The sequence below is a fragment of the Silurus aristotelis genome (assembly GCF_946808225.1).
Source record: "Silurus aristotelis genome assembly, chromosome: 2".
Lineage (NCBI taxonomy): Eukaryota > Metazoa > Chordata > Actinopteri > Siluriformes > Siluridae > Silurus > Silurus aristotelis.
Genome location: NC_139575.1, coordinates 17,421,388 through 17,436,681, shown reverse-complemented (window position 1 = coordinate 17,436,681; position 15,294 = coordinate 17,421,388). Strand labels below are relative to the sequence as shown.

Below are 15,294 nucleotides of genomic sequence, written 5' to 3'. Positions count from 1 at the left end.
ATGCATTTGTGTAGGTTTTATGTGCTTGTACGTGTGTGCGTGCCTGGTCAAATGCACATGTGCTAGTACATGTTTCATTCAACATTCAAAATAGTTTTATTCATATATTCATACTTGCTTTTAGGTGAGGTCTGTGTGTGTGTGTGTGTGTGTGTGTGTGTGTGTGTGTGTGTGTGTGTGTGTGTGTGTGTGTGTGTGTGTGTGTGTGTGTGAAGGTGAGAGGGCGAAAAAAAGATAAGGAAAGATATATATAACCACAGTGTAATAGGAAGATATATCATTAAACAAGAGACTATCTATGTGTGCTCTATACATTCTCAATTATGTGCTGTTCTTAGACAAATTTTATTTGTGTGTGCATGCAAATGCCTGCACACAAGATAATATGTGTATCTGCAAGGGGAGAGCTAATGTGTATGTGGGGGTGTAAGCATTTGCCTGGAACTCTCCAATTCAAGCTAAAAATAAGGAATTGAGACATATGTCGTGGTGTGCTCAGCAAAATGGCTTCCTGTGACCGAATAGACGGCAGACAGAAAGAAAACGCGTTGTCTAGAAATCAATGCGTTTTCTCTCTTACAACACAGGAGAACTTTATGGTAAATGTGTGTGTAAGCATCGTCTGATGCTCCTTCATTTTTCCTTCTGTTAGCAGTAGAGACCTTGAGCAAAGAGCTGCATTCTATTCAACCTTGAGGAAGCGGGAAGGTCATGCAAGCCAGTGCCAACTGGGCGTGAATGGGAGAGGGGGAGGTGTTGCTTAATGGCTAATGAGATGTGGGAAAGGGAGATAGAACGTAGTGTCTGTGCTAATACATAAGGGTGTGCGTCAAGGGGTGTGGATGGGAGGATAGAAGGAAAGGGCCAATAGTTTTAAGAATAAAGGCAATTTGCTATTGTCCTTGCATGTGTGTGTTTGTATTGATCCTAACACAGCTGTTATGCTGTTGCACTTATCCACAAAACACCTCGACCTTGCTAATGTAACTAATAAATTCATTAATCCTTTTTGTTTTTCTGTTTTGTTTTTCTTTGTATTTCTGAGAAGATATATATATATATATATAGAATTCTTTAAAAAAAAAAAAGGGAACATTTTAGATATGTAAAATGTGCATGCTCTAATACATAACTGTAAAACAGCTCAAACACTGGGACATGAATGGCAGACACTATGCAAAATATAAAATAAATAGGTTTGAACACATATTTTTGTAGAGGTTTTATGTATATTTAAGATAATAATTTAAATAACTAATAAAAAAATATATATTTGGAAGGGGTCTTGGGTGTTTCATAACCACCAATACGTAAATAAAATTCATGATGTTAAATACTCAACTTTGGGGTTGTACAAAGCCACATAAAAAAAAAAAAATCATAATTCATTTTAACACATTTCAAATAATTAAACCTAAAAGAGCTGTTATGCTATATAACAATATGTGTATATATGAGCATTTTTCTACACACTACCTCTTTTAGCATTGTCTTTATCTTCCTGCTTTATCTAATTAAATTTCTTCTCATGTGTTTTCAATGTCGTTTCCTCTTCTTGCTCTACAAACTCTGCTGTTGTTGCTGAGTCTTCAAAAGACTATGTGGCACCTTAAAGGATATTCTTTTTATTCGTAAAGAAACCTTATTTAAATGTCTACATGACCAAAGATTTACATTCAATAAAATGTCTACTATCTTTAACAGCAGAAGCTAGTAATGCCAGTATAAACGTTGCTCTGTGCTGTCAGCTCTGTTCTAATCATCGACTTTGCTTAGCGTGTTAGGTGCATCTTGTCACTTTTTTCTTAAATCAGATGCTTATATTCGCCTTTCTAACTGCTGAGATCCCACAAAAATAAACCATTTTGTTGACAATTCGGTCATTTCTGTGGTGATTAAATATTAGGTGATTAAATGATGATACTTATAAAGACTAAAGATAGTGGTGCTCCCTCACACACCTACATACACGCCTCAATAAAAGATCTGAAGGGAAAATCAGAGAAAAAATGCAGGTGAATTTCCCACACTGGCCACTCAAATACATTCAAACACTCTTAACCATACAATCACACAATAATGCCCTGATTTGCATTCCCCTGTCAAAGAGGTAATCATGTGGCCTGCAGCTCTGGGTTCTGACTGTAGAGAAGGGCAGTGTAGTCAGGCTTCATCAAAAGCCATTTAACCATCAGAAGTGTGAAAGCCTGATTAAGTAATTCATTACATATTCACTGATGGTCTTTATGTTTAAAAAAGTCCTTTGAGCCTTCATCACAAATCCCTATAACATGAAGATCATAAAAAAGTAGACAGTCTTGAGTGTACACATTTAGACATCCATTTTGTCTTCTGGCAAGAAATCTTTTCAGTAAAGTTCTAGAGACTAATTATTGACTTTGTTTTAATAAGACAGTTTTTATTCTGTTTCCCTTTAAGACAAATCTGTATGACTTTTTGTGAAATTTAGAGTTAAATAGAGCTAACGTTTGAATTTTTTTTTCCTAATTTGCTCTTTTCTCCCACCACTTTTACATGAAAGGTTTAGCTACTACAGGCCATGTACCCGTTATTAAAATCAATAATTATTAATTCAATAGTTATTAAATACAGTAAATATCTAACTACGATTGCGGGGTATTGATATGTGCAGTTTTTTATTTGGCCTGCAATTTCAGCTGAAATGCCACAATCACTAAGTGGCGCAAGGGTAAGGACAGAGTACTTAGTGCTCCTTTTGACCAGCAGTCAATTAAAGTACTGAATATGCCATTAAATATCATTGTAGAAAAAATTGGGTTACTTATAAAGTATGTGTGATTAGGATAATAGCTGTTTTGCAAATTATAAATAAGGAGAAATGCTATTCTTCTCCTGTTTTAAATTGAAAACACTAATCAATAAATTCCCTTTTCACAGTAACCATTGCAAATCAACTAATAACACAATGGCATTAAGAGCAGTGTAATTTTTGTAATTTTACTGTGTAGTTTAAATATGTAATTATTATAATATGATATAAGAAAAATATATATATTTTTTTTATATTTTACATACATTTTAGATAAATAATTACAATAATAGCCATAATATTTGAACCACTGACAGTGAATGACATTAATTAATAACAATGGAACATGTCAAGGGTTAGAATATATATATATATATATATATATATATATATATATATATATATATATATATATATATATATATATATATATATATATATATATAAAACCCAGCCATTAGGGGGGCACAAGCCAGTGTACTCTTAGTGCCGGTCCCAAGCCCGGGTAAATGGGGAGGGTTGCGTTAGGAAGGGCATCCAGCGTAAAACATGTGCCAAATCAAATATGCGGATCACAAATGAGAATTTCATACCGGATCGGTCGAGGCCCGGGTTAACAACGACCGCCACAGGTATCGTTAGCCGACAGGGTACCGGTGGAAATTGGGCTACTGTTGGCCGAAGGAGGAGAAGGAGAGGAGGAAGGCGTCTACAGAGACGGCAGGAAAAGGAGCAGTGTAGGAGAGTAGAGGTTCGGGTTGGTACTTTAAATGTTGGTACTATGACGGGTAAAGGGAGAGAGATAGCTGATATGATGGAGAGGAGAAAGGTAGATGTGTTGTGTGTTCAGGAGACCAAGTGGAAAGGGAGTAAGGCCAGGAACATTGGAGGTGGGTTTAAACTGTTTTATTATGGTGTGGATGGGAAGAGAAATGGTGTAGGGGTGATTCTGAAGGAAGAGTACAGTAAGAGTGTAGTGGAGGTGAAGAGAGTTTCTGATAGGGTGATGATCGTGAAGGTGGAAGTTGAAGGGATGATGATAAATGTCATCAGTGCCTATGCTCCACAAGTTGGCTGTGAGATGGAGGAGAAAGAAAGATTCTGGAGTGAATTAGATGAAGTGGTAGATGGTGTACCTAGGAAAGAACGATTGGTGATTGGGGCAGACTTTAATGGGCATGTAGGTGAAGGGAACAGAGGTGATGAGGAGGTGATGGGTAGGTATGGTTTTAAGGAGAGGAATGTGGAAGGGCAGATGGTGGGTGATTTTGCTAAAAGGATGGAAATGGCAGTGGTGAACACGTATTTTAAGAAGAAGGAGGATCATAGGGTGATGTATAAGAGTGGAGGAAGGTGCACACAGGTGGATTATCTTCTGTGTAGGAGATGCAACCTGAAGGAGATTGGAGACTGTAAGGTGTTGGCGGGGGACAGTGTAGCTAGACAGCATCGGATGGTGGTCTGTAGGATGGTTTTGGAGGCGAAGAAGAAGAGGAGGAAAGTAAGGTTTGAAAGAAGAATAAGATGGTGGAAACTGAAGGAGGAAGAGTGTAGTGTGAGGTTCAGGGAAGAGGTCAGAAGAGGTGCCGGATGATTGGGCAACTACTGCAGGAGTGATGAGGGAGGCAGCTAGAAAAGTACATGGTGTGACATCTGGAAATAGAAAGCAAGACAAGGAGACGTGGTGGTGGAATGAGGAAGTGCAGGAGAGCATTAGGGGAAAGAGATTGGCAAAACAGAAGTGGGATCGACAGAGTGATGAGAAGAGTAGGCAGGAGTACAAGGAGATGCGGCAGCAGGTTAAAAGGGATGTGGCGAAAGCCAAGGAAAAGGCATATGAGGAACTGTATAAGAGGTTGGACACTAAGGAAGGAGAAAAGGATTTATACCGATTGGCCAAGCAGAGGGACCGAGCTGGGAAGGATGTACTGCAAGTTAGAGCAATCAAGGATGGAGAGGGAAATGTGTTGACTAGTAAAGAGAGTGTGTTGAGAAGACGGAGGGAGTATTTTGAGCAGCTGATGAATGAGGAAAATCAGAGAGAGAGAGAAGGTTGGAGGATGTGGAGTTGGTGAAGCAGGATGTAGATAGGATTAGTAAGGAGGAAGTGAGAGCAGCAATTAAGAGGATGAAGAATGGAAAGTCGGTTGGACCAGATGACATACCGGTAGAAGCGTGGAGATGTTTAGGAGAGATGGCAGTGGAGTTTTTAACCAGATTGTTTAACAGGATTCTGGAAGGGGAGAGGATGCCTGAGGAATGGAGAAGGAGTGTGCTGGTACCGATCTTTAAGCATAAGGGAGATGTGCAGACCTGCAGTAACTACAGGGGAATTAAGTTGATCAGTCACACCATGAAGTTATGGGAAAGAGTAGTGGAAGCCAAGCTGAGAGAAGAGGTGACCATCTGTGAGCAACAGTATGGTTTCATGCCGAGGAAGAGCACCACAGATGCCTTATTTGCTTTGAGGATGTTGATGGAGGAGTATAGAGAAGGACAGAAGGAGCTGCATTGTGTATTTGTGGATTTAGAGAAAGCGTACGACAGGGTGCCGAGAGAGGAGTTGTGGTATTGTATGAGGAAGTCAGGTGTGTCAGAGAAGTATGTGAGGGTGGTGCAGGACATGTATGAGGACAGTGTGACGGCAGTAAAGTGTGCAGTAGGTACGACAGACTGGTTCAGGGTGAAGGTTGGACTGCATCAAGGATCGGCCCTGAGCCCTTTCCTGTTTGCAGTGGTGATGGACAGGTTGACGGACGAGGTCAGACAGGAGTCTCCCTGGACTATGATGTTTGCAGATGATATTGTGATTTGTGGTGAGAGTAGAGAGCAGGTTGAGAAGAGCCTGGAGAGGTGGAGATATGCGCTGGAGAGAAGGGGAATGAAAGTCAGTAGGAGCTGGAGGTAGCAGAGCTGAAGATGTTGAGGTTTTCGTTGGGAGTGACGAGGATGGACAAGATTAGAAATGAGTTTATTAGAGGGACAGCACATGTAGGATGTTTTGGTGACAAGGTGAGGGAGGTGAGATTGAGATGGTTTGGACATGTGCAGAGAAGGGACATGAATTATATTGGTAGAAAAATGCTGAAGATGGAGCCACCAGGTAGGAGGAAAAGAGGAAGGAGGAGGTTCATGGATGTGGTGAGGGAAGACATGCAGGTAGTTGGTGTAAAAGAGGCAGATATAGAGGACAGGGTGGTATGGAGACGGATGATCCGCTGTGGCGACCCCTAATGGGAGCAGCCGAAAGAAGAAGAAGAAGAAGAAGAAGAACCCACTTATCTCGACCTCGGTTAACTCGCCAACCCTATTAAGTCGACGTTTTTTGAAGTGGAACCGCCAAATTCTCGCTTTGTCTTAGCATTTTTTTATCGGTTATGTCGATTTTTTTAGGTTGCCGAACCCTAATATCTCGAACACAAGGGGGCAAATTTGCCATTTTACGTCGGTTATGTCAGGAATCCCCCTGGCACGCCCTTCGGCAGCGGCATTCCCGAAGCACCCTGCTTCTTCTCTGAGCACTGAGCTCCTTGCAGTCATGCTGATCACACACACCTGACTCTCATTCACTCACTTATCCCATCTCCTATTTAAGCCCCTCACCTCCACACACTCGCGGTCCATTATTGTTTGTGCATGATCGTATGTGTTGGTTCATGGCGGTCTGTGTAATACGAATACGTATCCCGCTACATACGCTTCTTCTCGGACTCCGCATTCTTTCAACGGCACCCCGGATTACCCCGATCCTGCCTTTTTCCACGCTGTCTGCACCACCTTTATCCATTGCTGCCCAGCGCTGCGCTTTCCATAGAGCGGATCCGTCGATTCTCTACACAAACTGTCTCTGCTTCCACAGAACTTGGTGGACCGCGCTCCCGGAGCGCACCACTGGATATTACTGCTTTGCTACAAGTATTGGTGGATTATCTCCTGAGTTTTCTCAATAAACTTTGTTTGCGTTTACTTCGGCTTCCGCCTCCTTATCCGCATTACAGGTTATCTTGATCCGCATGACCAATCAATCAAATCGCGGCAACGTTGTTGTGTAAAAAACAACGCCATATTGGGTTTCGTTTGTCTCGATCATCGGATATCTTGACGCTTTTTGCCGTCCCCTAGGCAGGCATAACATAACCAGGTTCATATATATATATTTTTTAAATGGGTAAGTGTAAGGATGTGGTTGACATTCACAAGGGCCAAATTATAATGGCTCGATGAGGTCAGGGCATCTTCAAAACATGTTTTATCAAGTGTTGCTGGTGTGCATTGGTTAGTACCTAAGAAAAGTGATCCAACAAAGGACAATCAGTGAACCGGTGCCAAGGTCATGCATGCCCATGGCTCACTGGGGAAGCTACATGGGAAGGCTTATCAGTCTACAACTGCTGTCGCATAAATTGCTAAAAATATGTAATGCTGTCTATAGCAGAACAGTTTGAGAACACACAGAAAGATTCTGGGTAAATGCAGACTGATTACCGTAGATTGTGCATGCTGACCCCTGTTTATCACTGACAGTATCAAACATGGGCATGTGAGCATCAAAACAATACCGTGAAGCAATGGAAGAACCTGGCCTGGTTTTATGAATTGCATTTCTCCTTTATATTATTTGGATGGTCGGTTGCTTGTGAATTACTTACCTGTAGCATTAGATGCAGTATGGGAGAAAGAAAAGCTAGGGAGGCAGTCTGATGCTACTCCCAATGTTCTGCTGCAAAACCTTTGATCCTGGCACTCAGATGGATGTTAGTATGACATCTACAATTGACCTAAGCATTGTTGCAGACCAAACACACCTTTTCATGGAAACAGAATTTCCTAATGGCAGTACCCTCTTCAAGCAGGATAATTGAAAAATAAAATGCTCAGAAATGGAGGGCGGAACATGACAAATAGTTCAAGGTGTTGAATTGGCCTTAGAATTCCCCAGATCTCAATCCAATCCAGCATGTGTGAGAAGTGCTAGACAAACAAGTCCAGTCCATGAAAAAATACCTCAGAAGTTACAAGACTTAAAGGACCTGCTGCTAACATTTTGGTGCCTGATACCACAGCACATCCTTAGAAGATTTATGGAGTCCATGTCTCATATGGGTCAGAGCTGTTTTGTTGGAACAAGACGCAGCTACACAAAATAAGCCAGGTGCTTTTTATGTTACAGCTTATCAATAAATGCCTGCTACTATGCATTGGCAAATCCTCATGTCTCTGTGATTACAGAAAAATTAAGCAAATTGCAAAACTAAAGTGTTCTATGTTAAATATAAATAGCAATGAACTGAATCATTCTAGCTAATAATATTCAACTTATTCCAAAATTAATTGCATGAAATTTCAATCAGACAGTACACCAGCTCCTTTGCTCTTTGCATTGATGAATGTTCTTCATGGGAATAATTCATATTTGTATGGTGAATGATTGAAATGTCTTTGTTGCTCTTTAAGGACCTCAGCTGTGACTCAACACTGAAATTCATTTCTATGACCCAAATATCACCAGTCATGACTCACTAAACTCAACTGACTCCCAATGGGAGAACCGGAACCTCTTTTCCTTTATAAAATGAAATGGTCAAAGTTCACTACAACAGACTAATATGTGTCTTTCATATTGTGTCTTTGCATTTAAGACATAATGTTGCCATTTTAGTACCCTAACAAGGACATCGTGCAAAGATGTCATTCATCAGGCAGATTGTTGCTCATATGCATTAAACTACATGAACATTGAATCACAGTTATTTGATAGGTTATATTAAAATCAAGATAGAACAACTGATTTTAATTATCTGGCAGTGTCTATAGATGGCTTGTGACCTCAAGCTGTTAGGAGCTTGTAGTAAATTGTAAATGATCAACCTCAATCAATAACTGAGGGGAATTAGTTGGGAGCTGTGTGCCCATGCAAGATCGGGATCAAATACAAAGAGTGGAAACAGTATGAAACACTGCAGCATACTGTGATCAATAGTCTGAAGCTTTACAGTAATACCGATGACTCTTGAGGGAAGGAAGAAGGAACAACAATAGATGTATGATAAAAAGCGTGAACTCCGTGCAGAAAAAAAGCAATACATCAAACAAATACCTTGGATTGCCATGTTTGGTTAATATATATATATATATATATATATATATATATATATATATATATATATATATATATATATATATATATATATATATATATATATATATATATATATATATATATATATATATATATATATATATATACAAAACAGACAAAAGCAGAGAACTGAACATGTTGGAGCCTAGAAACAAAAATGCTTTGTTTTACAGTTTACTTTAAATTGTAATTTTGTTTTTGCTTCAACCTTGGAAATTATACTTTGCAAATATAGTATAGCCGCTGCAAGTCTCAATGAGAGTAGTGGTAGTATAATTTGGGACAGATTCACCTGCTTGAATTCAAGTTTTATACTTTTATATTCAAGAGGAAAATTATCTTCCAAAAGATTTTAGACTAACATCTGACACCTGAGGTCATACAGGCAGATGAAGAGACATTGTGGCGATACATGATGGAGCTGGCTCCAGACCGCCTGTTAAAATGATTTGTCTAAAGTAGTACGCCATCTTTTGGCAAGCGGAGGTAAAGTAGCCTATTTTGGGATAAAACGGTAGTAAGCGATTTTGGGGGAATAGCTGGTACGATCAGGTACGTCACGTGACACTCCCGAGGCCATGACGGCGCTTTATTTTGGTCCGGCTGCCTCTGTCGCCCAATCGGGAAATGAGCACTGCACTGAAAGTCGTCTTCTGTGCGCTCATGGATGTAGGACGAGCTGCTTTTGGGGTCACTCCCAATCTAGCATCTAATTCCCAAATGCCACAATCTTTGTGAATCTATCTGCAGTCATGTTAGCTCCGCGTGTTCACACACCTCCCCCCTAGTTGTCCCACAAAATAGAAGACTATGGTGACCTCATTCATTAATCAATGCGAATGCCTTGCATTTTATATATATATATATATATATATATATATATATATATATATATATATATATATATATATATATATATATATATATACACACACCGTTGATTCGACGGAGCCAGCATGTTCTGACTTCTTATTAATTAGAATAAAAAAACAAGCATGTGCTCCTCAAGGTGAGATGAAAGGCTGCACCTCTACTTTAGTCCTTTTACCTTGAGCTGCCTCCTCGCCATGTCGGTCGGCTGCTTGGCGTTAAACGGATACGCGATGCATCGCATGACGAAAACGTAAAGCTGCAGGCGCTTCTTCCTCTCCTCTTCCTCGCGCTGCAGCTTCTCGACATCCTCCTTCTCGTGCTCGCTGGCGGCGGACGGGCTCGGGCTGCTGGGGCGGGCGCTGTTCCCTCGGCTGCTGGGCTGCAGGCGCTCTGAGCTCTCGCTGCCTCTGTTTGGCGACACGCGAGGACCTCCGGACTGCGGCGCCAGTGTCTCTTTGCTTTCCTCTTCTACTATCCCGTCCGATTCCTCCTCGCTGGATGACGGATCCAACATTTTGGCTTCGACACGGGCGCACGAGTGCAATGAAGAAACGACACCGTGCTAACAAGTCAAATCAGAAGGAATTCGGGTTCCGAGTTCGGCTTGACGGTGAAGTAGTGGACTGAACTGCGGAGCGGTGGAAAAGCTTTACGTCCCAACGAAGAGGCAGCGGACGCCGGATGAGACAGACACCGCAATCTCTCCGCACGGTCAGAGGGACGGTGGGCCAATCACGGCGCGCAGAAGGGGAGGGGCGGGGAGAGGAGGGGGCGCCGGAGTGTTGGTAGCGAAGGAGCGCGCGAGGCAGTGGCGGGGGCGCGCAGGCAGGGCCGAGCGCCACAAATCTCTATCTCAATGAAACGAACGCGCGCCGATGGCCACGTCCTGTCGAGCAGCTGTCCGTGGTGCTGAACGCTTTCCAGGCTCGCTCCAGTCACAAAGCACTCTGTCTGAATAGAGAAGGGTGCATTTACCCCGTTATTAGAGCAGCTTCCTCTCAGGCATTCAGACTAAATTAAAGCCAGCCAGCCAAAGCATTGATGAGGATACGTTTTTGCGGACACAAAGGGCGAACTGCTGCTTCAAAAAAACAGTGTTAATATGCATTTCAAAAATAGGGTCGACAGTTTTTTAAACGAGCATGCCTGTGTTTTACGCCACACAATGTTCATTCGAAGGGTAGTTGAATATCAGTAAACAAGGTCATGCTTTCAAGTAGAAACTGGCATGGCGCGCCTACACCTGTTCATGCAATAAAAGGACTGAAGTTCCACATTTTCCCTGTAGGGGAAGATACTTTTCATTCAACACAAAACAATCAAATCCAGGACAATGTCTGCCTCTGTGGTTAAAGTGACATTTCAAAAGGTCATTCTGAGGTCAGATTGTGTGACAACCAGGTAGAATTGAATTCTTTCCAAATGATGTACCTCTATAGAAGAATCACATACACTGAAGGTACTTCATCATTTCAAAGGTTATCACAAGCGCAAATGTGAACATTTCTATTTATAAAAACAGGCCAAGCTGTAGCCGTTATCTCAGTGTTCTTTTTGCTCTTCCTTTTCTACATATGGCTTCTCATTTATCATTTCCTTACAAATTCTATCCTCTTCTCTCCTCCCCTCTCTTTTCTTCTCTCTCTCACTCTCTCTCTCTCTCTCTCTCTCTCTCTCTCTCTCTCTCTCTCTCTCTCTCTCTCTCTCTCTCTCACACACACACACACACACACACACACACACACACACACACACACACACACACACACACACACACACACACACACACACACACACACACACACACATGCGCGTTAACATACCAGGTTATTATTGGTGATCTTAGCATAAATGCGAATACCAATAATGTATTGCTCTCAAAACAAATGCCAAATCACTTAAATGCGAAATTTGAAATCAGTAAAAGACTCAGTAATAAATGTCTCACACACTTGATGTCTCTTGGCAAGAGAATGTATCTGGTAAAATTCATCAACAGTGGGAGAATTGCAATAGTTTTTCCTTTATGAATAACTAAATATTTAGTAATTGGTTTTAACTGAAACTAAAGAATGTGTTTTTATTTGGTTGTTTATGCCACCAATCGGTTTGATTTCAAGTTGACAAGAATGTAAACTTTGCTTTTTGCATCCCATATCTCTGAAATGCATTTCAGGCAAAAAGAACGAAGCACAATGAGGAATTCTTAGGTGAAAGCTAGCATTGCTAGTGATTCTTGAATTTAACACATTAGGTAGTGAAGGACTCCGGGAAGGTATTGCATAATACAAACGTCTGACAGCTCAAGATACTGCTGCAGATGTTCAGTAAATGGGTAGCACTTGAAGCTCAGACCACATTTTTTAATGTTGTACTGTGCAATGACAATATAGCTGTATCAGTCTATCTATTCTGGTCAAGGTCATGGTGGATCCTGAGCCTATCCTAGTAACACTGGCTCAAGGAATGAGATTTCACTTTAGATAAGATGTGAGTACATCACTATTTACACACTCACACGTAGATCACTTTTTAATGCCTACCTGCATGAATTTGGACAGTAAGAGGAAACCAAAGAACCTGGAGAAAACACATACAAACAAAGAAAAAAATATGTGGCACACACTGCAACCTGAAATAAGGATTCAATCACAGATCTTTGGCAGCAGTGCTACCCACTATGCGTCTGTGCTGCCTGTATTTTATGTTTCACAATTTTAAGGTCTTCCACATAATTGCCATTAGGCAAATATTAGCTCTAGTTTTCTGTTAATGCATGAATAATGTTTTAACTACACAAAGTTTATAATACAAATATACATAATTTATTTGCATCTGATGGACTGCATCCATAATATGGACATGTAAAGAATAAAATATGATATTGTGTATCCACCATTATACTATTGATTATAAAAAACAGCATGCTGACATGATGCAGCATGCTTAACACAATGCAGCATTACTCTTGCCTCCATCTGGTCAATAAAATAATGTGCTAATGTCTTTTATTCCAGTTATATCAAACCAATTTTCTAACAGTAATTGTTTTTTTCATTAAAGAATGACATTTCATGCTTTACCAATTTATAGATGTTTAGAAGTTTACTATTGAGAAACTACAAAGCAAGTTAGTTTAATAAATTAAAATAATTTAATTATTAAAAGGTGCATTAGCTACTGTATATCCGCAACTACGTGTTTTTTTTTTTATATATAATATTATGTGGAGTATCCATAATACAATCTCTCTCTATTGCTGTACTATAGAAACAATTATATATGAAAAGAAGCATGTTAATATAAAACTCTGAATCCTACAGTCATGACTATTGTCAGGTACAGAATTATCACCTTCAATTAAATCAGAATTGTGAGTTCAGCAGTACTAGGGTACTAATCTATAATTGTGTTTGAGTATACAAAATTACTTCTGGCAGTCTATTTAAACTCATAGATTGTACTTTGGACCACTGATAGACAGCTTTGTATTGTATGCTTCAGTCAAATTAGGTTTAATACTTAAAATAAAAGTGTTAGTATAAATGTGATTTAATAGATGAAGAAGTAAGGGGATTTTTTTTACAAAGCTTTTTATTTATAGTCATGCTGGGAGTTTGCTTAAGATGTTTGGAGAAACAGCAAGTTATCAGGCTGTGAGTTCTAAAGACTATTTTTCTGTCTCCTATCTTTTACGCACACCTCTGTTTTTCTTCACTATCCCTGTGACCCTTTCTGCAAGCTATGATTCTTGTTGTGGAAATCTATAATCTGTCATTCTACAAAACATAACTATGATTTAATCTGAAATACACTCCTGGGCAAAAAGTAGGACCAAGATGCCCAAATAGCAAACATGAAGCTTTTATATGTCTTAACAGAAATAAAATAAGCAAGAATTAAACAGATCCACTCCATTTCTGCCACCATTTTCTTACTTTTGCTGCAGTGAACTGTCTGGGAAAAGAGGCTAGAAATCGAGAGACATGCACTTTTATTGGCTTCTTTTATACAAATAGGTAAAATCATGATAATGTTTAAAAAGTAAAATGAACATGCAAGAAATTAATTCATGTAAAAATAAATTCATTATTTGTTATCTGTCTCACCAGAAGCAGCCCATACATATCTTCATAACAAGCAAATAAACTTGAAACAGGATTGATTGAGCAAAGAAAGACAGCATCTACAGTCGTTTTCTGATCAACGGTTTGTTGTTATGACTATTAAAAGTTTTTTCCATTTGGAGCTTGGCTGATTTTTTTTCTCTTACTTTGCTAAGGAGTGCGAAGTACATTCTATAATCCATGTACATAGCCAAGCTGAAAAGGAAATAATGCAGCATTACATTTCCACAGTTGGGATAGAGTTTAAGAAGGTCTGAGTATCAGTAGCAAATCATATCTTTTTATATCTTTAATTAATTCCTATTAATAATAATAAAGTTTATTTGAGATATAAAAATAAAACAGTTCTCCTTTTGTTATAATGGAATTTATTTGATATTATCAGGAATTACAGTATGAACAATATACCTTCACTATGACAAATTTTAACCAATTAATGTCTGGACTGTACATTGCAAACAATGTATTATAGTGTATTAGTTGTTCCTTAGCTTTATCTGCAGCAGTACTCTCTTTGCATCTTAACCATTAATAATTAAGAAAGTCTTAGTAATTACAGTTTAATACCCTTACCTTGTGTGCCAGTCTTTCTTGTCTGCCGCTGAAGTAGAAACAAACTCCAATTCCACGCTTGACATAGTTTAATATAAACTTTATGGCTGTGAATAAAGCTCCAATTTGCAGGGTTAGTCCAGAGTTTGATTATTATTAACTTTGATTAGACAACACATAAAGAACTGCTATTATAAACTGAAAATTTGACATGTGCACCATAATAATACTTTAGGCAGGATTGGGCAAAGATACATCAAAATGTATTTCAAAATAAAATATCAAAAACCTTAACAAAATAAACTACAAAATACAGCAGCCACCCCATGTATCAAAATAAACTACTGTATTTTTGTATTTTAAAAATAATAATAAATATTTTTGGAAGCGGAGGATGAAATTTCTTTGCAAACCATACATTAATTGAACTATTTGATGTATCCCTTCACCATTACTCTGACTCAGTTGATTAAGTAAATAGCAACAGTTTTTTTCTGGCCGAGTCATGCAATAAATCTGACATATGGTTGAAAGTACTGCATATAAAAAAAAAAAATTCTGCATATATGTTGAAGATCAAATTTTCACATACATTTCCCTGTGATCTCCCAGATAAAGGTTAGTTTTTAACTAACCAACAGTTTAATGTTTAACAGTTTGCAAATGACTCGTAATTGTATCCTAATTTTGTTACTTGGTGTTCAGTAATGAAGAACGTACTTTGCATCAGCAACCATGGCTCACTGACAAACAAGTAATTCATAAGAAGACAACTGATGGCACCTGTATTCATAACAACTAGTTTCGAAATA

The 15,294-nt window shown here is 39.2% G+C and overlaps 3 protein-coding genes across 18 annotated transcripts in view; 1 reads left to right on the top strand and 2 right to left on the bottom strand.

The window, feature by feature from the left end:
• cadpsb (Ca2+-dependent activator protein for secretion b) overlaps positions 1 to 11,073 on the bottom strand; it is a 91,334-nt gene extending 80,261 nt beyond the window's left edge. For 12 of the 16 annotated variants that reach the window (XM_083570547.1, XM_083570562.1, XM_083570555.1 and 9 more), the window contains exon 1: positions 9,979 to 10,830. In XM_083570547.1, the coding sequence (XP_083426673.1) occupies positions 9,979 to 10,317 (339 nt within the window). In that variant the 5' untranslated portion in view covers positions 10,318 to 10,830. Of the gene's footprint in view, positions 1 to 9,978 lie in introns of all 16 variants that reach the window. The other 4 variants (XM_083570549.1, XM_083570558.1, XM_083570557.1 and 1 more) reach the window with 3 other exon arrangements.
• LOC310714898 (sodium- and chloride-dependent GABA transporter 2-like) overlaps positions 1 to 15,294 on the bottom strand; it is a 107,083-nt gene that overhangs the window by 14,380 nt on the left and 77,409 nt on the right. The window lies entirely within an intron of this gene.
• The window catches only part of LOC310715102 (craniofacial development protein 2-like), a 367,511-nt gene that overhangs the window by 284,444 nt on the left and 67,773 nt on the right, over positions 1 to 15,294 (top strand). The gene's annotated exons all lie outside the window — the stretch shown is intronic.